This window comes from Mustelus asterias, chromosome 8 (assembly GCF_964213995.1).
Source record: "Mustelus asterias chromosome 8, sMusAst1.hap1.1, whole genome shotgun sequence".
Classification (NCBI taxonomy): Eukaryota; Metazoa; Chordata; class Chondrichthyes; order Carcharhiniformes; family Triakidae; genus Mustelus; species Mustelus asterias.
The window spans coordinates 96,609,159-96,636,202 of record NC_135808.1 but is presented as its reverse complement, the minus strand read 5'-3'; the positions used below and the strand labels follow the sequence as shown (position 1 = coordinate 96,636,202).

The following is a 27,044-nucleotide window of genomic DNA, read 5'->3' as shown; positions in this document are numbered from 1 at the left end:
CAGACTTGATGAGCCGAATGGCCTCTTTCTGTGCTGTAGGGTTTCTAAGATTTCTAAACAACCTACCTCCAGCTATGTAAGTGTGAAATTGCCTGATGGTGCATCTTCAGCATCAATGTCTTCTTGTCTTTTCACTGCCTGACCAGGCTGAAGCCTAGGATCTTAAAGAAGAAAGACACAGGGCCCAATTTTACCATCAAGTTGTGCCCGCTTTCGAGTACGAAAACTTGGTAAAGTTGGGCGTGAGGTGAGTAGTGCGATCCGCGCTGGTTCCCCCTTTACCAAGTGCCTAAAATGGCCGTGATCGGGACCGCGTACGAAACGGGCGCAATGGCAATTTAAATGCATTGAATGCATACCAGGCGCAGCAGGAAGCCCGGGCTGCAGGGTTCGCTGCCATTGCAGGGATGCCTAAAGTGCAGGGGGCGACTGACTGCACACGCGTCACCCTCAAGGCCCCCCTACAGAATCCATGAAGATTTGTAAATAGGAAGGGTTCCACTTCCTGAATATTCAGTGTGCGACCATAAATGACCATCATGCACATCTGCGCCATACATCCAGGCAGCGTGTACGACAGCTCCATTGTCAGGAGCTTGGACATCCCGAGGCATTTGAGGAGGAGCCCAGGTGCGGGGTGGCTCGTGGGTGATATGGGTTACCCGCTTTGGACATGGCTGATGATGCCTGTGGGGAGGCCTGTGTCTGAGACGGAGACCTGCTATAATGAGGCCCATGTAGCAACCCGCGCAATAGTGGAGAGATGCATTGGGCTCCTCAAGATGTAATTCCAGTGCCTGGACCAATCTGGCCCTCCAATACAGCCCAGTGATCTGTTCCCGCACAATGGTTGTGGGCTCTACGGAATGAATGGCTTCCTTTTCTCAGTGACACAGCATTGAGGGGCCTCCCCAACTAACATCAACATGAAGCATCATTCTGGCACTCATCAATAGAAGAGGATTCATAATCGAGACAAATTGGTCACAGGGGGATGGTGAAAAAAACATTTATTTACAATAAACGTGTTTAAATAAGAAGTTTTAACATAAAAACTTGTGAACAGAAAATGTTAAGGTGCTTAAATATCTTGCTAACTAGTGCAGCCCTTCACCGTGCCATCTCAGTGCAACTACAACTTCCTAACCTTATGTGGCCTACAACAATGTCTCAGTGACTCCCCAGAATGTACATTGGAGGTGGAGGGGGCCAGCTGCCTACCTCGTCCCGTGGCCGGTGATATACGTGGCGGGCGTCCTGTGGAGACCTTGAGGGCTCTGGCCTGCTTCCAGGTGTCTGGGATATTTCCATGACACCCTCTTCATCCCGCTGCCCCTGGGATGCCCCGGTGTCAGGAAGGGGGGAGTCAGAAGGTGTAGCCACAGCCACAGTCTCCTGGCTGGAAGGTCCTGGCATGGGCTCGAGACCTTCCTCCTCCTTTGGGGTTCCTGTGGCCCCCGGGTCACTCCATGGGACCGCGGTGCTTCTGCAGTGAGCTCCAGAAGCTCCAGTGTCACCTGGCACTGCCAGGCCTGGAGGACCACCTGCGTCCTACCCATGGTGGTCGAGCTCTCTGAGATGGCCACTTGAGTCAGGGGCCACCTCTCAATGGCTGCAGCAAGTGCCCTCTGAGACTGGGCCATGCTCTGCAACCCCTCAGCCGTGGCCCTCTGAGACTGGGCCATGTTCTCAAGGGCTGCTGCCATTGCCCGCTGTGTCCCAGCACTGTCCCGCTGGGTCTCCTGCAAGCTCTCGAGCCTCTCAGTCATGGGCACCAGAATCTTGAAAAGCCTGTTCAGTCCCTCAGCTGTGACCCGCTGTGACTCGGCTGCAGCCCTGTGGGACTCTGCTGTGGCCTGCTGTGACTTGGCCATCATTTGGAGCCTGTCACTCAGGATCCCCTGCCCCAGGCTTTCCACTGCAGACGCCACCTTTGCAGTGTTGGCGTGGGAAGCACGCAAGATAGGCAATAGTTTGTCCACCTGAAAGCTTTGGGACTCTTCCCAACAGCCTCGCAGTCAGTCCAGTGTGGCCGCCAGCCCCTCCTGCATTCCCTGGCTCTGTTGCTGCATCTCCAGCAGCTGAGGGAGAAGTGATCTCAGAAGCCCAGCATGTAGCCTGGGGCTAGCTGAATCCTCCCGCTGGCAGGACCCTGCGTGCCACAGGCCTCGGACATTCCCTCCTCCACCCAATGTACATTATCAGATGTGTCGTGCTCACCAGAGAGTGACCCTGATGCCTCAACACTAACTGGACCCACTGACGTGTCTGTATCTGGGATGGTGAGTTGTGAGGTGGCAGTTGACACCAAAACGGTGCCACCCTTGAGGTCCCTTCATCCGCATTCTCCGAGGACTCGTCCGAGCTGTCTGGACCAGGAGGGGTGGGAGCTGTAGCCGGGGCCTGTAGTCCAGAAGGTCCCAGGAAGTCCAGGTCTGTCCTGGGGTTAAGTGCAAGGGAGGGAGAGGAATCCGGGATGCCAGACACATGATTCACATTTCTCCATTGAACATAGAACAAAGAACCAAGAAAATTACATCACAGAAATAGGCCCTTTGGCCCTCCAAGCCTGTAGTGACCAGGCTGCCCATCTGTTTTGCAATTCCCTACCCTTTCGGAGACCATATGCCTCTATTCCCATCCTTTTCACATAGCTGTAGAGATGCCCCTTAAAGGTCACTATCGTATGCATCCACAACCTCCCAAGGCAGCGAGTTCCAGGCACACACTACCTTTTCTGTGCAAATAAACATGCCTTGTACATCTCCTTTGAACCTTGCCCCTTGCCCCCGAGAAGTTGCCTCAAAGTGAGTGGAGGAATGACAGGTGTCATGTCTTGACGGCAGCCTGATCATGCTATCACTGTCAGCCCACATCTCCCCTTCTCTGGAGAGCTCCAGCACCAGCTCCTCAAAGGGGGTGAGGACCTGGAGGTCTGGTTCACCACCCCCTGTCTTCGCCCTCTCACGGGTGTTGTGCTTGGTCTTCTCCTGTGGAGACAGAAGGAGCCATGAAAGAAATGGTGGCGTGGCTCCTGCAGAGTATCACGTGATGGCCCTTGGATGGCAAGCACAGCGGAGCTCATTGGGGGGAAAGGAAGTAGCTGCTGGGGATCAGGGGCTGGAAGCATGCAGGTTGCTGGGGATGGGAGGATCTGGAGGAGATATGGGGCATGATGCAAAATGGAGTTCAGCACTCACCTTTGCTGCGTGGATGAGGTCATTGACTTTTTTCCGGTACTGCTTCCCGGTTCGGGGAGCCAGTGCCCTGGCACTGACCGAGGCGGTGACTTCCTCCCAGGCTGCATTTCCATCAGCCCCTCTTTGCCTGCATATTCCTGGGAGGAAGAGGGTGTCCCGCCTCGCCTCTGCTGCATCCAGCAGCCTCCCCAGGTCACCTTCAGAGAATCGGGGGGCTGGACGTGCGCACACTTTGTGCAGGAATGCCTGCCTGCCTGTCCATTCTTGAGTTTTTAATGGAGCTGCCCCTCGTTAGGGCAGATCAGCTGCAGGCAATTTGGCAGAACATTCCAGCAAGTTACATGCAGTTTGCTTGTTAGCATTGAGGGGAAGGCAAGTGAGCACTTGCAGGTGTGCTGATGGGGCCGGGGGGGGGGAGGGGGATGTGGGTGAGTACCTCAATGACTGGGGACAGGGGAGAGAGAGGGAGGTGTCACATTGTCATCGGCGTCCGGAGGAGATGGGGGCCTTGTGCGGGAGGGTCCGGGGTGGGAGTGAGGGGGATCACCCTACCTGATATCTGTAGGGTGGAGGGGGCAGAGTGGATCTCTCTGCTTGAGATGAGTGAAGGGGAAGGGGGGGTCCACTGCCACTCTGCCTGAGATCGTTGGGGGGGGAGGGGGCTGCGATCGGTCTGGATGATGGGCGGATGGGGGGATAAAGGGGTCAGTAATGTTGTGAGGGTGGGTCATTGTCTGTGGGGGCCAGGGGGGAGGCATTTTCTGGGCCAGGAGGGATGTGGTAGGGGAGCAGCATTCTATCATTTGCTTTGGTGAGCATGCGCAGTTGGAGGCACCGATTGGAGCAGCGGTGTTTCGGGTGCGATAAGCCCCGTCTTCAGACCGGTGCAGCGCGATTCAGAATCGCTGAAATTTTTTTCAGGCAGAGTGTGTATGGGGGCGCCTGAGAACGGGTCTAAAAGTCGGATCTGAAACACTCCCAAGTCTGCCCAGCACTTAGAATCAAAATGGTAAAATTGGGCCCACAGGGTAAAGTTATGATATGGGGAGGGGGGCGTTAAAGTAATTGGCAGAAGCCTTCACTATCTGCAGCTTGTAAATCTGAAGGGAGTGTTAGATGAGGGGGAGGTGAGATGTGAGTAAGAGGATTTGGTATGAGGATACCATCAAATTCAACAGTTTCAGAGCCTCCAGCCGAGCGAAGGAAATTGCAATAATCACCTGCACCATCTCCTCCATTGTGGTCAGGATATGTAGGACCCCGTCCACTCCCCCTTCCCCCGTTAGTGCTTGCTGCTACCTGTTGTGTGTTCCTTCTTGCGCAAGAAAGAGGAAAGTGTGTCACAGAGTGCAGTGCAATGTGTTTGCACCTCCACTAAAGTTGAAGACATGCCTATCATGGTTGAGTAGCTGGCAATGTGTGCAAACTGTGAAATGTAGGTATGAGTCTTGCAGCAGTGGTTGGTGTGTAAGGATACAGTGAAGCATATGAATGACTTGCCTGAGTCCTGATTGATAGAAATTGTTGGTAAGAGAGCTCTATGGATGCAGTGAATTGGACGGTGTCTGAAGCCAGTGTGCATTTGGAGGGACATGGCATTTGAAGATGCATTTACTGACCTTGACCATTCATGTGAGGTCATTGGACTTTTGCAGCACTGCTCAGACCCTCGCTGCTAGACTGCTAACATTAACCTCTAAGGCTATTTAGTTCCATTGCCTTCTTAGTGTGTGTCCAGAGATCCTTCAGGCCCAGTACTGTTATTGGACATTTCTCCCATTTATCAACTCTTCCACCAAGGCAAACACTGTGGAGCCGCGTCCCTCCCGTATTGTTCCATCATTGGCTCACAGGTCAGAATCACTTCCTGCATGACTGCTGCAGCCACAATACACCTCCCTTATGAGGTGCTGGCTAGCTACGAACAACGCTAGTGACTCACAATATTAGGTCCCAGCTGAGGCGCCAGCCATTCAACAACGCAGACAGCACTGACTGGACATTGAAATCATTTAAAACAGAACAAATTGTCATACTTTTATTCCAGCCAAAAAACCAATTCAAATTGAATACAATTCATGGTCCACATGTGAGGGACAAACAAGATCCAAGCTGACAAGATGAGACGTTGTACCCCAACTTGGGCTTGATCAAACAAGATTCAAACTGACAGGATGAGGCATTGCACTCCATCTTCTGCATTACACTCAACAAGGGCAGATTAATTAGGCATTGCAGTCCTGTGCCTGGTTTCAGGAGTTGTCAAATTTCAGCTCCAAGATGCTTTCCATTTCTGTATTTAAAAGATGTTGCTAAGGGAATTTGAATCAGGGACATTTTCATTACAAGACAGTATGATTCAATTGCCATTGATTTCATAACAATGTGGAATTGTAGTAACATTGTACTGCTGTGCAATACAACTGTTTTCATGTTAACATTATTAGTATTGATGTTTTTAAATTCTTAATTTTCAAATGTTTTATTTTTAGTCTAGTACTTGCTTTAATCGAGATGCTGTGAAAGCAGGCACAGGACGTCGCTTCCTTGGTGGTCTTCTGGATGACACCTCCTACTGCTACACACTGGAAGTTTCCTTTTACAGTTATGTAGTGGGAGGAACTACCAGCACAGTTCCTTACACTGAAGAAGCCTGTATCCTTTTTAATGTAAAACGATTAAATAGATTTTATCTTATGGATGGATACAATTACAGTTGGGGAGAAAATAATCATGAAGTTGTTTAAGTGTAAGAAATAAGAGCTATCGATAGATCAAACTAAGTTCATAAACTGTTGATTATTATTGTTACTACCTTGAAAATATCTTCATGAAGTGAAGTGAAGCAGGGATGTCTTGATGCACCTGTACAGGGCATTGGTGAGGCCGCAGCTGGAATACTGTGTGCAGTATTGGTCCCCTTATATGAGGAAGGATATATTGGCATTGGAGGGAGTGCAGAGAAGGTTCACCAGGTTGATACCTGAGATGAGGGGTTTGGATTATGAGGAGAGGCTGAGGAGATTGGGTTTGTACTCGTTGGAGTTTAGAAGGATGAGGGGGGATCTTATGGAGACTTATAAGATAATGCGGGGGCTGGATAGGGTGGAGGCGGAGAGATTCTTTCCACTTAGTAAGGAAGTTAAAACTAGAGGACACAGCCTCAAAATAAAGGGGGGTTGGTTTAAGACAGAGTTGAGGAGGAACTTCTTCTCCCAGAGGGTGGTGAATCTCTGGAATTCTCTGCCCACTGAGGTGGTGGAGGCTACCTCGCTGAATATGTTTAAAGCGCGGATGGATGGATTCCTGATCGGTAAGGGAATTAAGGGTTATGGGGATCAGGCGGGTAAGTGGTACTGATCCACGTCAGATCAGCCATGATCTTATTGAATGGCGGGGCAGGCTCGAGGGGCTAGATGGCCTACTCCTGCTCCTATTTCTTATGTTCTTATGAATTGGTGAATGGCAACAAGTATATAACTCAAATTGTAAAACTTATCTACCTGGCATTTATGAAACCTGACTATTAAACAAATACATGCATAAAAATATAGTGGGCACAATTCTCCCAAAATATTTCAAAGTGTTGTCGCTGGCAGGAAAACTGGTGCAATTCCTGCCAGGTGGGTCTGCACGATCCAGACCGCAATCCACACTTAGTCATTTTTTGAGGCTTGGAGAGATTTCCGCTGGCAAAGAGATGTGCTGGACCTAAAGATGTCGGCAAGATCGGCTCCTCAGAGATCGAAGGGCACCCCGATCTCCAGACAACCCTCTAGAACATACCCCCCCACTCACTGACAAAGACCCCACTTACTAGCATCAGCCCCCCCACCCCCAAATCGGCACTACCCATGGCCACTGCCCCAAATGTGCAAAACCCCACTATGGGGTCACCAGAAGCCCAACCCCTTTTTGCCCACCCTCTCATTCCCCCCACCTTCAGACCCCACCCCACCCCACCCCTTTTTAGTCTCCCCTTCAGGCCTGCCCTTCAGGCCCCACCCCATTGGCAGTCAACCTGGCAGTGCCACATTGGCAGTGCCAGGGGCAATGCCCACCATATCCTTGACCACCCAAGGACTCCAAAGGCTTCCAAGACCACCCCCCTTCCTCCCCCAACGTGTGACCATCACACCGGTCTCCACTTGTAGAGACAGTAGTGATTCTTGCTGGCTTCCCTTTGCATCGGCAGGTCAGTGAATACTGGGAGCCAGGTGAATCCAGCTAAAACCCGTTCAAGTATATCAATCTGGTTCACTGGGGGGTGAACAAGATTATGACGCTGCAGGAAGGGGGAATTTTCTGCGGCACAAATTGCACAATAGCCACTCTTGTGAGATTATCTAGGGTCAGAGAATCACCCCCAATTTACATTCCTACAGTTACACAGGATGAAAACCAAAGCCATAATTTTTAGTGTTCACAACCATGATGTCCTATTCAAACTTGATCTCGCCTATTGACATATTGGGTGAAGTGTAACTTTGGCTTGGGGGAATTACAAGCAACTTTAGTGGAATGGAAAATTGGAGAGGGTGGTTGATATGCTATTACTTACTTTGCACCTGTGCTAAAATTGAATTTTATCCCCATCCTCTCCATTGCAAAGAACATCTACTTCAACTTCCGTAACATCTTCTGCATCACTGCATCACTACATCTGCTGCAGAAAATCATATTCAGTCTTTTCTGATTTCAACTGTTTTAATACTCTCATTACCATCCTTCAGGCTCTGTTAATTTCAGCTCATCAAAAACTACGACTCATGTCCTTTCCTGCACCAATTTACGGTCACCCATCTGGTGCCAGCTGAACTACTTGGTCCGTTGTCCTCCAATTTAAAAATCTTGTCCTAATGTTGAAATCCTTTCCATTCTCTGTAACTTCTTTCATTTCCACAAGCATCTCTGAACTCTCCTTTCCTCTGTATCTGGCTTTTGTGCAGCTTGAACATCTCAGCTTCGATCAATTGATAGCACTCTTGCCTCTCAGAAGTTAATGGGTTCAAATCCCACTCCAAAAGACTGGAGTACAGAAATCTAAGCTGTTTCAGGACAGTACTGAGGGAGTCTTTTGAATTAGACATTAAACTGAGGGCCCATCTGCTCTAGTTGGACATAAAAATCCCATGGCATAACTTCACAGAACAGTTACTTTGGTTAACCCAGTCATAGAGTCATAGAGGTTTACAGCATGGAAACAGGCCCTTTGGACCAATTTATCCATGCCGCCCAGATTTTACCACAAAGCCAGTTCCAATTGCCTGTATTTGGCCCATATTCCTCTATACCCATCTTATCCATGTAACTGTCTAAATGCTTTTTAAAAGACAAAATTGTACCTGCATCCACTACTTCCTCTGGCAGCTCATTCCAGACATTCACCACCCTCTGTGTGAAACAATTGCCCCTCTGGACCCTTTTGTATCTCTCCCCTCTCATCTTAAACCTATGCCCTCTAATTTTAGACTCCCCTACCTTGGGAAAAGATGTTGACTATCTACTTTATCTAAGCCCCTCATTATTTTATAGACCGCAAATATATCACCCCTAAGTCTTGTACGCTCCAGGGAAAAAGTCCCAGTCTATCCAGTCTCTCCTTATAACTCAAACCATCATGTCGCAGTAGCATCCTAGTATATCATTTCTGTACTCTTTCTAGTTTAATAATATCATTTCTATAATAGGGTAACCAGAACTGTACACAGTATTCCAAGTGTGGCCTTACTAATGTCTTGTACAACTTCAACAAGACGTCCCATCTCCCACATTCAATGTTCTGTCCAATAAGCTGTATTTATCCCCTCCTTAAGCTCTCCACCTCTCTTCTCTTTTCAAGTCCTTCTAAAATCTCACATCTTTGGCAATGTTTTTGGTTACTCTTCTCTTCACTGGGATGGCATTCATTTTTCTCTGATTATGCACCTGTGTAGTGTAATCAGATTTTTCTTATATGTTAAAGGCTTTTTTTACACATCTTGCTATGACCATATACCACACTAACTAGAATAAAAAATTATCTTAAAGATGCATGAAGGCTGATTCACTAGGTGGTATGAGCAAACAAATTGTTTTCTGAGCTATTTTGTCTACCTGCTATTTTAGGGGAAACATTAATCTGTTTAAATTAAAATAAACAAATTAATGTCTCCATTAAATTGATGAACAGCTGAGCGACACATTGGAATAAGTTCCATGATTTAATGTTCCCAACCCTGTGCTTCATGCTCAATTCATAATTCACATGAATTTCCATGCATGAAATTCTGATACATGTTTTTCCAATAGCCTTTGTCTTCACCTCCCATAAGCCTGCCAGGATTCCCAAGGCCTTATCAGACAGGTTTAAACCTGTAAAGTAGCTTAAATGCAAGGTTTCCCACACCATTATGGTACTTATCATAGAATCATAGAAACCCTACAGTACAGAAAGAGGCCATTCGGCCCATCGAGTCTGCACCGACCACAATCCCACCCAGGCCCTACCCCCATATCCCTACATATTTTACCCACTAATCCCTCTAACCTACGCATCTCAGGACACTAAGGGGCAATTTTTTAGCATGGCCAATCAACCTAACTCGCATATCTTTGGACTGTGGGAGGAAACCGGAGCACCCGGAGGAAACCCACGCAGACGCGAGGAGAATGTGCAAACTCCACACAGACAGTGACCCAAGCCGGGAATCGAACCCAGGTCCCTGGAGCTGTGAAGCAGCAGTGCTAACCACTGTGCTACCGTGCCGCCGTACTTCAATTACCTACTCAGTTTTTGGGAGAGCAGATAGGCTGCCCAGCCCCTGTTCCCCCTGCATTAAACCCACGGACAGGTGGTTTGGGGTCAAGTTTGAGATTTTTAAAATTTTAGTATCTCACCTAACTCTAATCCAATTGTTTTAGAGGATTAAAATTGCTCCCAAAACTCCAGGAGCAAAAATGGCTTAAATAGCAAAAAGTGTTGAAATACTAGGTATTCTTAAAATCTACCGTCAAAAGATATATTTATGCCAGTGGCATTTGCAACATCTACCTGCAGGTTAAAATTCATAACATATAAAACTAAGTGATATATAAAGAAAATGGTATTAATTTTACTTCTGTTGTGACTTCTGATGGAGTTCAAAGGAGTCCATTGGAATACTCACTGGACAGTTTCTTCTTGTTTCCACTGGAGTTTAGAAGAATGAGAGATAATCTGATTGAAATATATGAGACCTTTTGGGGCTTGACAGTGGAGATGCTGAGAAGATGTAACACCTTGTGGAAGGGACTAGAACTAGTTTCTTTTCAGGCAGGTTTGGTAATGGTTATGGAAAAGCTCGCGAGAGGCACAAATCACGTTTAACATCAGCAGAAAGTCTTGTCATGCTTGTCCCTGCCCCTGCTTGTGGCATAACAGGAATCCCGATGTATAGCATAAGGAACATCATTATTATGCAATTGAACCTCATTATCAGGCCTCCACGCTTGAATTATCCCCTCCCCACACACAGGAAAATCCATTCACATTGGCATGAGGGCAGACTGGTGTGAACTGGTGTTCCATATTGTACATCTGGCAGGCAGACCTTCTAGAGGATCTCAGGTGACTGCATCACTCAGGGGGTAGTGGGCCCAGTCCAGTCACTAATGGGTCACTGCTTGGGCAGTGCCGGGGGAAGTGCCAGGGGACAGTGTCAGCAGCAGTGCTGTGGAGGGGGAGGAGAGGGAGGGGGTTTCCATTTGAACTATTATGCACTGGGCAACCTTTAAAAATGGTGTCCCTATCTTTAAAAAACTAAGTTGCTGGCAAGGGGTGCTCAATCAGCCCACCCCATCAGCCTTGTGTTAGACCCGCTATTTGGATTTTCTCTTCTATGTTTCCAACAGTATGGCGGAGAAAGCCTCCATTGGTGGCGGCATCTTCAAGGTTGCTTTTCCTACCCACTCCTTCACTCTGCCAAATACAGAGCAAATTCAGCCCAATGAGTCACTAATTTGTGACAGAGATGAGGGCTTTTTCCTTCTCTGAGGGTATTTGCGTATTTATATTTGTATGTTTGTGATATTTTATCGACCAAAGACATATCTAGCCAACTTCAAAATAAATATTGACAGTAAAAAGATATAATAGATAAAAGTAAACGTTAGAAAAACATAAAATGGGAAGATGTGAAGAAAAGATGTGCCACAGATTAAGGGGACCAGAATATTCCAATCACTGCCAGCTATTTATTCTGTTCTCCAGTGATTATTGGAAATTCATGAAGTTTGCCTTCTTTACAAATATTCTACAGAACTATTGACCATTTCTTTAGAAGAGTATTAATTAGGAGAAAAAGCTCCTGAGAAAGCTACAGTACAAGCTAGCTGCAATTCTATGCTCACAATGAAAGGGAAGCAATGAAATAGGCCAGGTGATGAAATCCTGGAATTTTATAAGTTGCATTCCCTCACACTATAGTATCATATGACTTGCAGTGCAAGCCAGAAGGCTTTGTTTTTAGATAGCTAATTGTAATTTATGGGCGGAATTTTCTAAAAAAATATTCTAAGTGTAAAACGGGTGAGAAAACGGGAGGTTTCCTCACCAGTTTTTTCAGCAAGGTAAGTAATGGTAATTTACGGCACTCTGTGCAATACATAGGCCGCAATGTGAATCTTTCTAGTGGGGGGGTGGAGTCTCAGGGGGGTGTGGAGTCTCAGCCCTCCTGTGAGGCCAGCTGCTGAGTTCTAGGGGCGCCATTGTGCAGGTGCCCTGATCTTCCAGTGTACTCTGTACACACTGTGCCCCCAAGGGGCACTGCCCAGCCCTGCCCCCGACCAGCCAGGGGTTTCAATTGCCTTCGGTCCCACCGGCAAGGCCATCACATCTGGTCCCGTTGGTGGGGACCATCTGCGATCCTCGCTGGTGAGAACCTTGACCAGCAAGGGGACTAAGTTAAGTGAATCTGGGCAATTGCATCCCGGGCTCGTTAATGATATGTAAGAGCGTGGGGCTGATTTCGCTGGCAGAATGGGGCCAGCAAGATTGCGAGAGGTGGGAAATCCGACACAAATCCCATTTTATCGCCGCTCACCTTCTCTTACTGGCTCACCACGCCGATCGACCAGCATGGTGAGCTGGTCAGATCCCGCCCTATATCTTTTCTTAAAATGCCATAGAGCCCACTTTAAATTTGGACAATTATGCACTGCATAATCTCAGCTGCTTTACAATTTACCAACTTTCCAACTGCAAAATAATTTCTTCACCTCTTCAGTCGATGTAATTCATGAAGGAATGGTGGGATAAACCCACCTGAATCATAGCATGTCTCCATTTCCGGTGATAGACTGACCACCAATGTCCATTTCAAATCCACTGACTCATACAGCTACCATGACTACAGCTCCTCACTCCTCACACCCTGTAAGGATGCCATCCCAGTCTCCCAGTTTCTCTATCTCTGTCGCATCTGTTCTGATGATATCACCTTCGAAAATTGTGCTTCTGACATGTTTGCTTTTTTCTTCACCGAGGTTTACCCCACCTGTGGTTAACTGGGCACTCAAATGGGTTTGACCAATTTCCCACACATCTGCCCTTACCCTTCCCCTCCCTCCCAGAACCATGATAGGGTCTCCCTTGCCCTCACTTTGAACGCCACTAACCTCCACATTCAAAGGAACATCCTCCATTATTTCTGCCAGCTCCAGCACGATGCTACCTTGAAGCACATCTTCTCCTCATCCCCCTGTCATCATTCCGCAGGGAGCGCACCCTCCGTGATACCCATGGCCCATTCCCCCATCACACCCATCTCCCTATCTCCCTCCCATGCCACCTTCCCGTGCAATCGCAGAAGATGCAACATCTGCCTCTTTACTTCCTCCCTCTTGCATTTGTAAAGGACCTTTCATGACCTTAGGAGCTCCCAAAATGCTTTTGGGTCCATTAAATACTTTGGAATTGTAATCACTGTTGTAACATAGAAAAAGTGACAACAAATTTGCACATGGCAATAACCCATGAATAGGAATGTGATAATGGTCAAGTAATCAATTAGAGTGATCGTGGTTGAGGCATAAATATTGACCAGATCATCAGAGAGACTTCCCTGTTTATCTTCAAATAGTACAAATGTGATCTTTTACGTCTACCTGAGAAAGCAGATGGAGTTTCTGTTTAAATATCTGAACAGAAAGATCAATGCTGGAATTTTCCGGCTGTTCATGCCAATGGGTTTCTCTGATCCTGCTGCAGCAAATGGAGATTTGGCTGAGTGCCAAATTATCCATCCTCACTAGCAGCAGCGTTGAAACATGAACGACCAGAAAATTCCAGTTGCCATCTCTCATAGTACAATAATCCCTTCATGTTGAATCTAGATTTCAGCCTACATTATGTGCTCAAATCTCTGGAGTGAGATTTAACCCACAACCTTCTAACTCAGAGGCAAGAAAGTTACCTTTGGGCCAAGATTGACCTTTACAGTTTAGCAGTGCCATTGCGAGCACCTACTTTAGAAGCAAAACTTTTATTTGAGAGCTAGATGTCCCCATCTGGACTGGAGTGCAATGGCAATCATTAAAATTGTTAAATTCACAAATCAATATTTTTTACCCAACCTACTAATGAAATACACCAAATGCTCATGGGAAAATAACCATGGTACTCAATATTTTAGCCCGCTGTTGGTTCCTCAACAGTATTTTTCCATTGTTATGACATTCCGATAGCTCAAAAGACATCAATCTGAATTGGTTCAAAGGCTCTTGTAACTGTTATTAATATTGTTTCAGTTTTACAAAAAATGAGTGAAAATTGTTCAAATAACTTTCAAAGACTCTTGAAAGTTTAGAATGTCATTAAACTAAGAGTAGATTTATAGATACTTCAGATGAAGGATGAAATTTTATCAAAGCGTTCAGCTGATACAAACCAGGAGCGGGTTGATGGATTGTCAATGGGGGAGAGCTGGAGTGGAAGAGGAAAGAGGATGGTGGGTCTTGATAAGGAAATTCTTCAGTCAGGAGAGTACACCTACCTCTCCTGACTCCACAACAAAGTTTTTTGAAATGTGTTTACCACTAACTCTCACAATTCTTAACCTTCTATAATGGAATATAAATATTAATGGGATGGCACAGTGGTTAGCACTCCTGCCTCACGCGCCAGACACCCAGGTTCAATTCCAGCCTTGGGTAACTGTGGCATTTGCACAGTCTCTCCTGCATGGGTTCCCTCCAGGTGCTCCTGTTTCCTCCCAAAGTCCAAAGATGTGCCGGTTGGGTGGATTGGTCATGCTAAATTACCCCTTAGTCTCCAAAGATGTGTAGGTTAGGTGGATTAGCCATGGTAAATGCATGGGGTTATGGCGATAGGACAGAAGGGAGGGCCTGGATTGGATGCTCTTTCAGAGAGTTGGTGCAGACTCAATGGGCCAAATGGCTTCTTTTTGCACTGTAGGGATTCTATGGTAATGAAAAGTGAGAAGCCAATTTTAATTATTTGAACAAGACGTTAATAGGTAATGATAAATATGTGTAACATTGAGGGCTGCATGATCAGAGTCGCTGAGCAGAAACTGATAGCCAAGTTCCGCACACATGAGGACGGCCTAAACTGGGATGTTGGATTCATGTCACATTATCAGTAACCCCCACAGCTTGCCTCCTGGACTTGCGGGCTATCCTGTCTGGAGACAATACACATCTCTTTAACCTGTGCTTAATGCTCCCCCCACCCACATTGTCTGTATCTTTAAGATCTGGTTGGCTGTAGGGATTCGCATTCTAATCAGTATTCTGTAACTTGATTTTGTGTCTCTGTGCCCTGTTTGAGAGCACATTTCCACTCCATCTGACGAAGGAGCAGCGCTCCGAAAGCTAATGGTATTTGCTACCAAATAAACCTGTTGGACTTTAACCTGGTGTTGTTAAAACTGTTACTGAGTAACTGGAAGCCAGTGTCCAGTGGCATACCACAGGGATCTGTGTTGGGCCCCCTATCATTCATCATTTATATATATGACATTGATGACCATGTGGGGGTAGGATTAGTACATTTGTGGATGACACAAAGATTGGATGGGTGGTTAACAGTGAGGCAAAGTATCTTGGGCTCTAAGAAGATATTGATGGAATGGTCAAATGGGCAACTAAGTGGCAGATGGAATTTAACCCTGAAAAGTGTGAGGTGATACACTTTGGAAGGAGTAATTTGACAAGGAAGTATTCAATGAATGGTAGGACACTAGAAAGTTCTGTGGAACAAAGAGACTTTAGTGTGTTTGTCCACAGATCTCTGAAAGCAGAAGGGCATGTTAGTAGGGTGATGAAAAAGACATACGGGGCACTTGCCTTTGTCAATCGAGACATAGATTACAAAAGCAGGGTAGTCAGGTTGGAGTTGTATAGAACTTTGGTGAGGCCACAGCTAGAGTACTGTGTGCCGTTCTGGTCGCCACATTATCAGAAGGATGTGATTGCTCTGGAGGGGGTGCAGAGGAGATTTACCAGGATGCTGCCTGGGATGGAACATTTAAGTTATGAAGACAAATTGGATAGGCTTGGGTTGTTTTCAGTTGAGCAAAGAAGCCTGAGGGGTGATTTGATCGAGGTGTACAAGATTATGAGAGACGTGGACAGAGTCAATAAAAAGCAGCTGTTCCCTTTAGTTGAAGGATCAGTCACAAGAAATCATAGGTTCACATTGAGGAGCAGGAGGTTTAGGGGGGATGTGAGGAAAAACCTTTTTACCCAGAGGATGGTGACGGTCTGGAATGCACTGCCCGGGAAGGTGGTGAGGCGGGTTGCCTCACATCCTTTAAAAAGTATCTGGATGAGCACTTGGCACATCGTAACATTCAGGGTTTTGGGCCAAGTGCTGGAAGATGGGATTAGGTGAGAGTTCAGGTCTTTCTAATGTGTTGATGCAGACTCGATGGGCTGAAGGGCCTCTTCTGTGCTGCACGATTCTATGATTCTAAGTAAAAAGTACACAGCAGGACCTTGTTGGGTGTATCAGGATAACGTAGGGCAGGCGGACGAGGAAACAATACTTGACAGCACGTAACTCACATGTGTTGCACAACTCAGAGAATCTACCCAGTCAACTACCTGATCATTTGGAGGACAATTGCATGAAAGGCATATGCTGTGACTGCAGTGATAGTGCTCCACCTATTCGTCATGGCTTTTCAGGACGGTCCACACCTGACATATGAACAGTGGCAAGGAAGGGCTACTGTCTCTTGTGCTAGAGACAGTGCAGATATCAACAGGGAACAGACATTAGGAGAATCAACCAGTTTGTTTATTTGGCTTTTGGACATCTGATGCTTTCTTTCCTGAACAATGAAAGAGTGACAGTCAACAAAATATATGACCAATTATTTTTTTAATTTAACTTTTCAGTACTTATCAGTCAGCCACATGTGTATTTTCACCTAAATGAACTAATAGCACCAATGGAAATATATAAAGGCTAATCCTAATGGAAATGCAAATGTATCAATGGGACTTCTTTGCTGCAGTGACTGTGTGCTTATCCTTTCACAGCTTAAACTCACAGTGATGGCACAGTATTGCCATTGATATGAATGCAAGCCATCTGCTTATATGCTCTTCTCTGTACACCCTGCCAGAAGACAGGAGAATTTGTGTGACATAATTCATGAAAATGATTAAGTTCAGCTATTTCTTCCAATTTTTAGTGGTGGAACCATCACCAAGTCCTCCATCATCAACATCTTTTGCCACCATTGACCAGAAGCTTATAAAATCAACTATATCAACATTGTGCCTATTGGATACTCTGAGTGACTAACCTCCTGATCCCTCAAAATCTCTGCACCATCAATTAGGTCAAGTAAGGAGTTTAATGGAACATTTGCCATTCTCCAGGATCAATATAACTGTGACAATGCTTAAGAAACTAAACACTATCCAGGACAGAGCATTTATTTGATCACTGACCCTGTTACTGGACTCAACATCTATACACTCCATCACTGGTGCACTGTGGCTCCACTAGGTACCATTTATATTATGCCATTAATCAGGTCATGGGCGTGATTTTCCCGACCTGCTTCACTGCTTGAGTAGCGCAGCGGGCCAGGAAATACCGGTGGAGGGCTGAAACGGGAATGCCGGTTGCGATATTCCTGGGCCATTTTTTAATGGCGTAATCAGCCTTGCACCAGGAAACAGCGCAAGTCTAATTATCATATTGAAATTGACATTTGGATATCAATAGCGAGCCTGGGACGGTATTGTTTCCCACCCTACCGGGTGAGGTTCCTACCAGTGGAGATTAAAGCTGGTCCCAGCAATGGGGACCAGGCATGATGGCCTCACGGGTGGGGCAAAGGCCACTGAGCCCCCCCCCAGAGAAGTCGGAGCAGGATGGTGCCCCTTGGGAAGTGCCAGCTTGGCATTACCAGCCTGGCACCCTGGCACTGCCGGCCATGTACCCTTGCACTACCCACAGGGCACCCTGGGGAATGGAGGACATCAGTGTGGTTACAGATTAAAGTAGGAACAGACTGGAGAAGATTAGTAAAAAATAGATTTGAGATGGGAAGAAATCAGTTTTGTGGAGCAGGAATAGGGTGAAATGATGGGTCTACCAGAGCAGTCCTGATTGTAGAAAGCAGCAATGTTATGGGGTCATCATCTCAAACTCCCCTCCATCATTCATGCTTGACCATATCTTTGATATCTTTATCATTCCTTGGTTAAGATCCTGGAATTTCCTACTTAACGCCATTGCAGAAGTACTGTTAGTACTTGGACTGTGTTAGTGCGAGTATGAGGTCCACTACTATCATCTCAAGGCAATGAGGAATAAGCAATAAGCAATGAGGAATGTAGCCTTGCTGGTATGACCAACATGCGAAGTACAAATCTTAAAAAATCCTAACACTAACCCTAATCTGGTATGGGTATTTACATGGGTATTTATTTATGAGGTTTCAAAATTCTCCGACTGTGATAGCTTGAACTATTTCACCAAGTAAGTTGAAGCTTGTTATAACTACATTTTGCAGCTTGAACTCTACAGGCCATTTTGCGATACTGGTACATTCTGAGAAGTGCTGTTACCATAGAACTGAGATCTTTAGTTTTGCCTTACACTCAATGGTGGATTTTAATGCAGACAAATGCTGGTAAAATCTTGCCAGACCATTACTAATGAAAGCAGATCATTGTTTTAACGACCATTATTGAACAGTGGGATGTCTATCCTCAAACAGTTTAGAATTGGAATACAGCCTGATGGACATCCATTCTAGCTGCTCCACTACTGTCACTGTTTTAGCGCTTAGTGATCAGCCAGTATTTCCTCTTGAACATCACTATTATTTTTTCCTGTAATGGCTGCTGCTTAAAAGTGGGTGGTGACAATTGGCATTCAAGCGAGCAGTGTTATTTGTGAACTACTGAAAGAGAGAAAATAGAACATTATGAGTAAGTAAGTACATTTTTTCACATGGATATTATGTTTTTAGAAAATGAAGTGTTTTGAATATGTTGCAAACTGAGGTTTGGCTCATGTGGCAGAAAATTGCATGTTTTAAAGTTGTACATTTGAGTGATTTTGTTAATTGAGCATGGCTAACATGAAAATAAAAATGTATTTTTCACAATTCTTTAGAAATGGAACAATATTTAACCTTTAGTTTACAGCCTGTAGCAGCCTGAACTAGTAAGGACTACAACAGTTAGCACATCAAACGTAAAATTGAAGAATAAGGAAAAATACAGCTGATATGCAGCCAATAAACAAGTCAACAATTGGAGCATGTTTAATTATCTCTTGGTAGTACAGAACTTAAATATTCCTGGTAATTACACATTGGAATTTGTGCGGGTCCACGCAATATAAGATTGGCCATATCAACAATCTTATAGATAGAGCCTTAGCCATTTGCTCACCTTGCAAGCTTGATGCAGGAATAGAGCACATCAAAGTTATCCCATGAAACAATGTCTATCCTAACCTAATCATTATTTGCTCTGTATCGCAATAACTTGCATATAGGCCAAAGGCCGCCACTTTCGTACCTGAAAAGTGCCTACTCTCCATCAAATTACTCTAGTCAAAAGTATCTCAAAAATTTGAAAAACAAATTAAGTAAGCTGTTTCACATGGCTATGAAGCATTGACAATACAAGTGATATTTTCCACTCGTAGGATTCTGGTGTCGGTCCAAAAAGATATTCTGCCCACCATACAATCAAGCAATGTTGACTATGAACTCCAGTGCCAGTGCAATGCCAGGTACATAGGCCTTACATTCCCAACAACATGTTCCTCTGGCGGTTTTTAGCAGTCAGAGTACAAACCGTAGTCAATGACCCTGTGCTTGCAAAACCCAAACAAAATGTCTACTATTAGACTTAGGTAGCATTTGCTGAACAATCTTGAGTGTGCTTACAGTTACATGAACATTCAATTCAAAATAATCAGTCAAGCTCATAACGTGACTCATTTATACTTGCCAGAAGCGACATTCATTCATAAACAGTGTCCTGTTCTCTGCAACAAAGAAATATGTTCAAGTCTGGGAGAACAGGGAGCCTAAATTCCCTTTTTATTTCATTGTGGCAAGGGTCTCAGCCATTTAGAGCTGACTTGCTATACAATCAACACCCCCTTTTCTCCTACGGTATAAATTGTTGCGATCAATTTTGTCATTTTTGTGTTTGTCCTGATGAGTGCAAGACATGTCTCTTTTTTCAGCAATATTTTTAATTATAATAAAACAATATTGCATCATCTTTACATTATTCTATGATTCTATGAATTGTTTACTTATACAAAACAAGAACCCTTTTATATATTGTCAGCCATGGAAGTAATGCAATGTCAATTGTAAAGCTTAACACAATTTTGATTTATAACTAATGTTTGGAGGCCACCTAAATGTAAATAGAATATATTATATTAATTTAAAAGCATATTTTTCTACTTTCCCTAAAAGAAAATCAGAAGTGCTAAAATAATTAAATGCAGCAAAATTTGTGTATGACAAACTTATGGCGAATAATTGGATCAAAATGCCCCATGACAGTACAGCATTGACTAGATCAATAAATTATGTCCCTTATCCTGACAGTTTGCTGAAGTTTTATTTATCTGAGGGATAGCATTACTATCAATTAAATAAGCTGCTTGTTCTCACTTTGACGAAGGGTCATCTAGACTCGAAACATTGGCTCTATTCTCTCCCCTCAGATGCTGTCAGACCTGTGGAGATTTTCCAGCATTTTCTGTTTTTGTTTCAGATTCCAGCATCCGCAGTATGTTAGGCTGCTTGTTCTATTGGATTAGCCACCAATATCTTAGATGTACAACATTTTCATAGAATCATAGAATCCTACAGTGCAGAATGAGGCCATTTGGCCCATCGAGTCTGCACCAGCCACAATCCCAACCAGGCCCTATCCCCGTAACCCCATGTACTTACCCTCGCTAGTCACCCTGACACTAAGGGGCAATTTAGAATGGCCAATCCACCTAACCCACACATTTTCGGACTGTGGAAGGAAACCGCAGCACCCGGAAGAAACCCAATCAGGCACAGGGAGAATGTGCAAACTCCACAAAGACAGTGACTCAAGCCGGGAATCAAACCCGGTCCCTGCCACTGTGAGGTAGCAGTGCTAACCAGTGTGCCACCGTTCTCCTTTGTCATTAATGAATCCAGTAAGTAATGCAGAAGATTCCTTTTCCCCAGAGAGTGGTTAGAATGTGGAACGCACTACCATACGGGACTTCAAAATGCACCATAGTGCTTGCACCACTGGCTAAAAAGTTGAGAGCAGCCCACCCATGAACCTGACAGCTGTCCCACAAGCAATTAACACTAAAGAATTGTTAAATGGAAGGGGGTAGGTGTTCTTTCCCTCTCTTGGGAGGAAGTCTGCTTTAGAGAGCTGCCAGCCAAACAGCAGGCCAACAGGACAACTGGAAGTGGTGGCCACTGCTGGGACTACAGCCAGTCCCAGCAAATTGAGGAGCCCAGGTTTTGATGGGACTAGATTGGCAGGTCCAGGTGGGGGCTGGGTTTGAGAGACTGGGTATAGGGTTAAAAGGAAGTGGCAGGGATGATTTTGGGGAGCTCAGATCTCATTCTCCAAATGAGATTTTCCACTACACCTACCCACCACCACTTCTTGCCTGACATCAGCCCACACAGCCAAAGCTGCCAGGCTTCCTGACTGGCATGGGCCTCCCCCGCTTCAGGTAAAATATCTGTGGCAGCAGGATGAGATCCTTAAGTGATCATTAATTTGCCACATAGGGGCCTCAAAATGTCCAAGGCTGGGTGAAGCGCCCTACAGCTCCAAATCATGGTGAGGGTAGGTGGCAGGCATGGAGACTGCTGGACTTTACTTGCTCTCCCTGCCTTTAATTCCACCAGTGGGGGAGCATATAATCCAGCCAATGGAGTGGTTGAGGTGAATCTCATAGATATTTTTAACTGGACGATAGATAAGTACATGAAGGAGAAAGGAGCACAAGTTGGTCTGGATGGTCTGTTTCTGAGTTGTAATTTCTATGTAATTCTTTTAACATACCTAATCTTTTATCAATATTGTTGGTATTTAAATTAGTATGCATAAAAAGTTAGTAATAATAATATTCAATTTTATGTATGCTGATATTTTGTCAGGTTTATGGGAAGCTAGCTACTTGTGCAAAAATTAAAATGCAGTGCTGAACAGATGTCCTCACATGGTCGCGTAGATTATCTCATCTCCTTTGCCATAACTACATTGTGCAGATACATTGATGCTGAGGAGCATTACGTCAATAAGTGATCATAGCTTTTCTCTAATAACTTATAAATCGCATACAAATCTGTTGACTGATTCATTTAAAGTGCTGTGAACTTAAATTTTATATTTCAGGTGGAATTGTGTATACTTCCCATTTTGATAGCTACTGAGCAGTGTGCATGACAGAAACTTGAAATGCTTTCTAAAGTGGTCTCTACTTCCAAATGGAGGTAGCAGGTCTCCCATGGCTCTGCTCACTGTAAGTCAGAGAATACATTGTTTTTATCAACAAATTGTGACAGAAAAAGTGCTAGAGGAAAAATTTACTGTAATTGTGCAGCACATGCAAAGCTTAAGATGTATTATTTAGACATAGAAATAGCCATTGGATATAAGCAATATTGGTGAAGGTTTTTTTGATTCCATGCTATTTCTGTCATTATTCTCTACATAACAAACTGTTTACCTCAGGCAGAATACTAAATTCAAACATATTTTTAAGGAATGTCATATATTTGCTTTGGGAATGTCTACTATGAAACTGTAGAAAGCAAATGACATTTAAGTTACGGTTCTCCAATGTCATTACTCAATCACTTCTGTTTAGGAATCATTTTGTGATTATAATGATTATGCAGTATTCAGGTTTTTTAGTCTTGTATCATGATGGAGTTAGTCAAATTAAAATTATGTGGAATTTCAGCAAATTCTAAGTAAATTGTAAATATATATTTCAAAATCCAAAACATAATTACTGATGCATTTTATGTTTCGCTTAATATGAACGAGTAAGCCAGTGAGTTGATGTCTGCAATAATTATTAGTTCCAATGAATCAGATGTTTCAAGTATATTATATCTTAAATTTGAACCTGTCATTATTTTCCCAACAATTACCCTTTCCTCTTTGTTACTGAAAAACTTAAAACAGTATTCTGCAGGGCCCATTTAACCTGAGAATTAACTAATATTGACATGTGAGTACTGTGATGGTGTCCAGCAAGCTGGAGATGGTGCCATTTAAGGCTCATTCATGGAGCAGGGTCATTGTGAATGCATAGGTGTAGTGCTGGCTGCCCATTGGGAATGGGGCTTCGGTTGATGACCCCATTCATTTAGGAGGTTATTGTGGATGATTCTGACACTTACTACTGACTAGCTCTTGGGGTGAAGCCTTGGCCCTGAAAACTCTTTGCAAAAGAAGGAACAGAACTGAATATGGCACAATGGTTAGCACTGCTACCTCACAGCGCCAGGGACCTGGCTTCAATTCTGGCCTCAGGTGACTGTCTGAAGTTTGCATGTTCTTCCCGTGTCTGTCTGAGTTTCCTCTGGGTACTTTGGTTTCCTCCCACATTCCAAAGATGTGCGGGTTAAGTTGATTGGCCGTGATAAATTGCCCCTTAGTGTCAGGGGGATTAGCACAGTAAATATGTAGGGTTACGGGGATAGGGCCTGGGTGGGATTGTTGTCAGTGCAGGCTCAATTGGTTGATTGGCCTCCTCCTGCACTGTAGGGAGTCTATGATTCTAGTCAAGGTCCACTGGAGACACATCAGTAGCAGTTAAATAAAACTAAAACCCATGATCTCATGACCCGGAATGTGACACAAAAACAGGTCCAGATGGTCACGTTCTGGAGAAGGTGGTGGTGGCTGGGATCAACTGCCAAGAAGGTTGGACCTGGGAGCAGATCTGAGAGGTATCTGGAAAAATGTACCTTTTGGTGAAAATTGTGCCCTTAGAAGCTAGGTGGATTAAATCTGCTGTTAGATTGGGATTCCTGGCTAATGTCTCAAAGAAAAGGAGCTAAAATTCTACCAAAGACATTTAGAGCTTTGTAAGACTTTGCGGCTCGAATGGAGGTTACATACTCTAATACTGTGGGATGGAATCAAGGACAATCGCATTGAAGACAGAGCTTCTGTTAAGAAGGTCTTCGAAGTGCTCCTTCCAGCGGGCGTTGGCTGCTGCTCTGTTCTTAGTTAGCACCCATCCATTTTTGGCCAGCAGTGGATGGTGCCCTGCTTGGGCCGTAAGTGATCTTAACTGCGAAAGAGATCTCACACATCATGGTTGTAAGCTGACTGCTAGATCTCCTGCGCTTTCTCCAACCCAACCATCTGTTCTTTAGGTCACGGGTTTTTTGCTGGACCTTAGCCTTCAGCCATGTGTACAGCTGCTTTCTTGCTCCCAAGTTGGATTGCTGTTTCAGGTTCAGGAAAACCTTGCACTTGTGACTTATCAGTTCCTGAATGTCCTAGTCATTCTCATCCAACCAGCCTTTGTGTTTCCTGGTCAAGTGATCTTCGCTGGCGTTGATTATGGTGACCTTGAGGACAGACCAGACACTGTAGATACTCTTTGTCTCTGGATCACTGGGGGAACGTCAGATTGGCAGTAAGGTTCCGGGTAAACACGGCCCTGAGGTCTATTAGTGGCTCAGTGTTGATTTTCCTGCAGCATCGTTTCTGTTGCCGTTATTGCTTTGGGGCTACATTGATGTTGATCAAAGAGTGAGTTAGACGGTGGTCCTTCCAGCAGTCATCAGCTCCTGTCATGGTGCATGTGATATGCAGGTCCTCGCGGTCCCTCACTTGGACAATGAATAGTTAAGCTAATGCTGAGAGCAAAGGTGTTACCATGAGGCCCTCTACTTGTTTGTCTGACACAACAAGATATGGGCTACAACATGTCTATGTTCTGGGCATTTTGACAGGAGCAGAGTACCATTGATGTTGAATTTCTTTACCCCCCCTCTGCCAACTAAACTTCTCCAGAGGTCTGTATCTCTTCAAACTCTGGCATTGAAGTTGCCAATAAGGGTCAACTTGTCACCCACTGAGACTTGGGCCAAGGATTGTTCAAGGATGGAGTAAAATTCCTCTTTGGACTTGCCTGTAACTTCCAGTGTTGGAGTGAATGCATTGAGGACTGTAACACACAGGTCCTGTGCTAGGGTGAGCCAAAGGTCATGAAGCATTCTTTTATCCTGCAAGGGGACTATCTGTCTTCAACGCGAGTGTCCTCAGGCAGGATTATCCGGCCTCCCTCGCACCAAAACTGGAAAATCCCGCCAGTGGTCAACGGACCTTTCCATGATCTGCCCCTTGCCCGCTCCGATTCCCGTGGCGGGCGGGACGGTAAAATTCGCCCTGACTCCTTGCTGCAGCATGCTACCTGCTACCATCTCAACACAAGACAGCATGAGGTAGAAAAAGCCATCCAACAGCTAAAGGACAAAGCTTCAGGAGCAGGAAGAATCCCTGCCAAAGCACTAAAACATGACAGGGAAGCACGCTTGGCACAAACACATGACCTCATTTCCCTTATCTGGAAGGAGGAGAACATGCCAGGAGACCTCAGAGATGCCGTAATTGTGACCATCTTCAAAAAAGATGTTGGCCGGATGTTACTGTCTCGCTTGACCCAAGACTGGAAAATCCCACCCGAGGTCAATAGACCTTCCCATTATCCGCCCCTCACCTGCTCCGATTCCCCTAGCAGGCGTGGCTGTAGAATTCTGGCAGGTAAGTTCAATGCAGTAACTACTGAGGAATTTCCCTGTTGTTGGCCACAGGGAAGGTGATCGCAAGAGTCCTTCTTAATAGCATTCTCCCTGTGGCTGAAAAACTCCTCCCAGAGTCCCAGTGTGGATTCCGGCCACTAAGGGGTACAGCAGACATGATCTTCACTGCACGACAACTACAAGAGAAATGCAGGGAACAGCACCAACAGTTATACATGGCCTTCTTTGACCTCACAAAGGCCTTCGACACTGTCAACCATGAGGGATTATGGAGCATCCTCCTCCGTTTCCGCTGCTCCCAAAAGTTTCTCACCATCCTCCTCTGCGTTCTCCACAATGACATGCAAGTCATGATCCTGATTACAATTTTCTCTAATAGCAATGCTGTGTCATTGCACTGATGCTCTTCCCAATCTTCCTTGCTGCAATGCTCCATCTCACCCTCAGCAAGCTCCCAGCTGGAGTGGAGCTAAACTACAGAACAAACAGGAATCTGTTCAACCTCTGAAGCCTACAAGCTAGATCCAAAGCCATCCCATCCTCTGTCATTGAACTACAGTATGCGGATGATGCATGTATCTGTGCACATTCGGAGACCAAGCCCCATTGTCAACAACTCCACCAAGGTTTATGAGAACATGAGCCTTAGACTAAACATCCTCTACTGACCAGCCCCCCGCCCCGCAAACAAGACTACTACCCCAATGATCAAAATCCATAATGAGGCCTTGTACAATGTGGACCATTTTCCACACCTTGGCAGCCTACTGTCAGCAAGGGCAGACATCAACCATGAGGTTCAACATCATCCTCAGTGTAACAGCGCAGCCTTCGGTTGTGTTTGAAGACAAAGATCCAGCACCAAGTTCAAAAGTTGATATAATGTAGAAGCAGAAGTAGGCCATTCAGCCCATCAAGTCTGCTCTGCTATTCAACATGATCATGGCAGATCCGACATCATAATCCTCAATGCAACTTTTCCACTTAATCCCCATAACCGTTGATTCCCTTACTGATTAAAAATCTGCATATCGGAACTATGAACATATTTAATGACCCAGCCGCTACAGCCTCTGCAGTAAAGAATGCCACAGATTCATTACTCTCTGTCTTAAATGGTGACCCCTTAGTCTGAGATTATGCTCATGGTCTACAGAGTAGCCGTGATATCTGTCTTCCTATATGCTTCAGTGATATGAAACATATACAGCAGACATCTCAAAACCCTGGAGAAGTACCACCAGCGCTGCCTCTGCAAGATTCTGCAAATCCATTGGCAGGATAGGCACACCAACATCAGTGTTCTTGCTCAGGCCAACATCTCCAACATCGAAACATGGGCCACGCTTGATCAGCTCCACTGGATGGGTCACATTGTCCACATGCCTGACACGAGACTCTCGAAACAAGCATTCTACTTACCGCTTTGACATGACAAACAAGCCCCGGAAAAGCAAAGGAAACATTCACTTAAAGCCTTCCTGAAAAAGTGAAATATCCCCACTGACACCTGGAAATCCCTGGTACAACACCGTCCAAAGTGGAATAAAAGCATTCAGAC

At 45.2% G+C, this 27,044-nt stretch overlaps 1 protein-coding gene across 1 annotated transcript in view; it reads left to right on the top strand.

The window, feature by feature from the left end:
* The window catches only part of agbl4 (AGBL carboxypeptidase 4), a 769,208-nt gene that overhangs the window by 666,869 nt on the left and 75,295 nt on the right, over positions 1 to 27,044 (top strand). Inside the window, exon 12 of the mRNA XM_078219206.1 lies at positions 5,693 to 5,855. Coding sequence (XP_078075332.1) covers positions 5,693 to 5,855 — 163 coding nt within the window. The remainder of the gene's footprint in view (positions 1 to 5,692; positions 5,856 to 27,044) is intronic.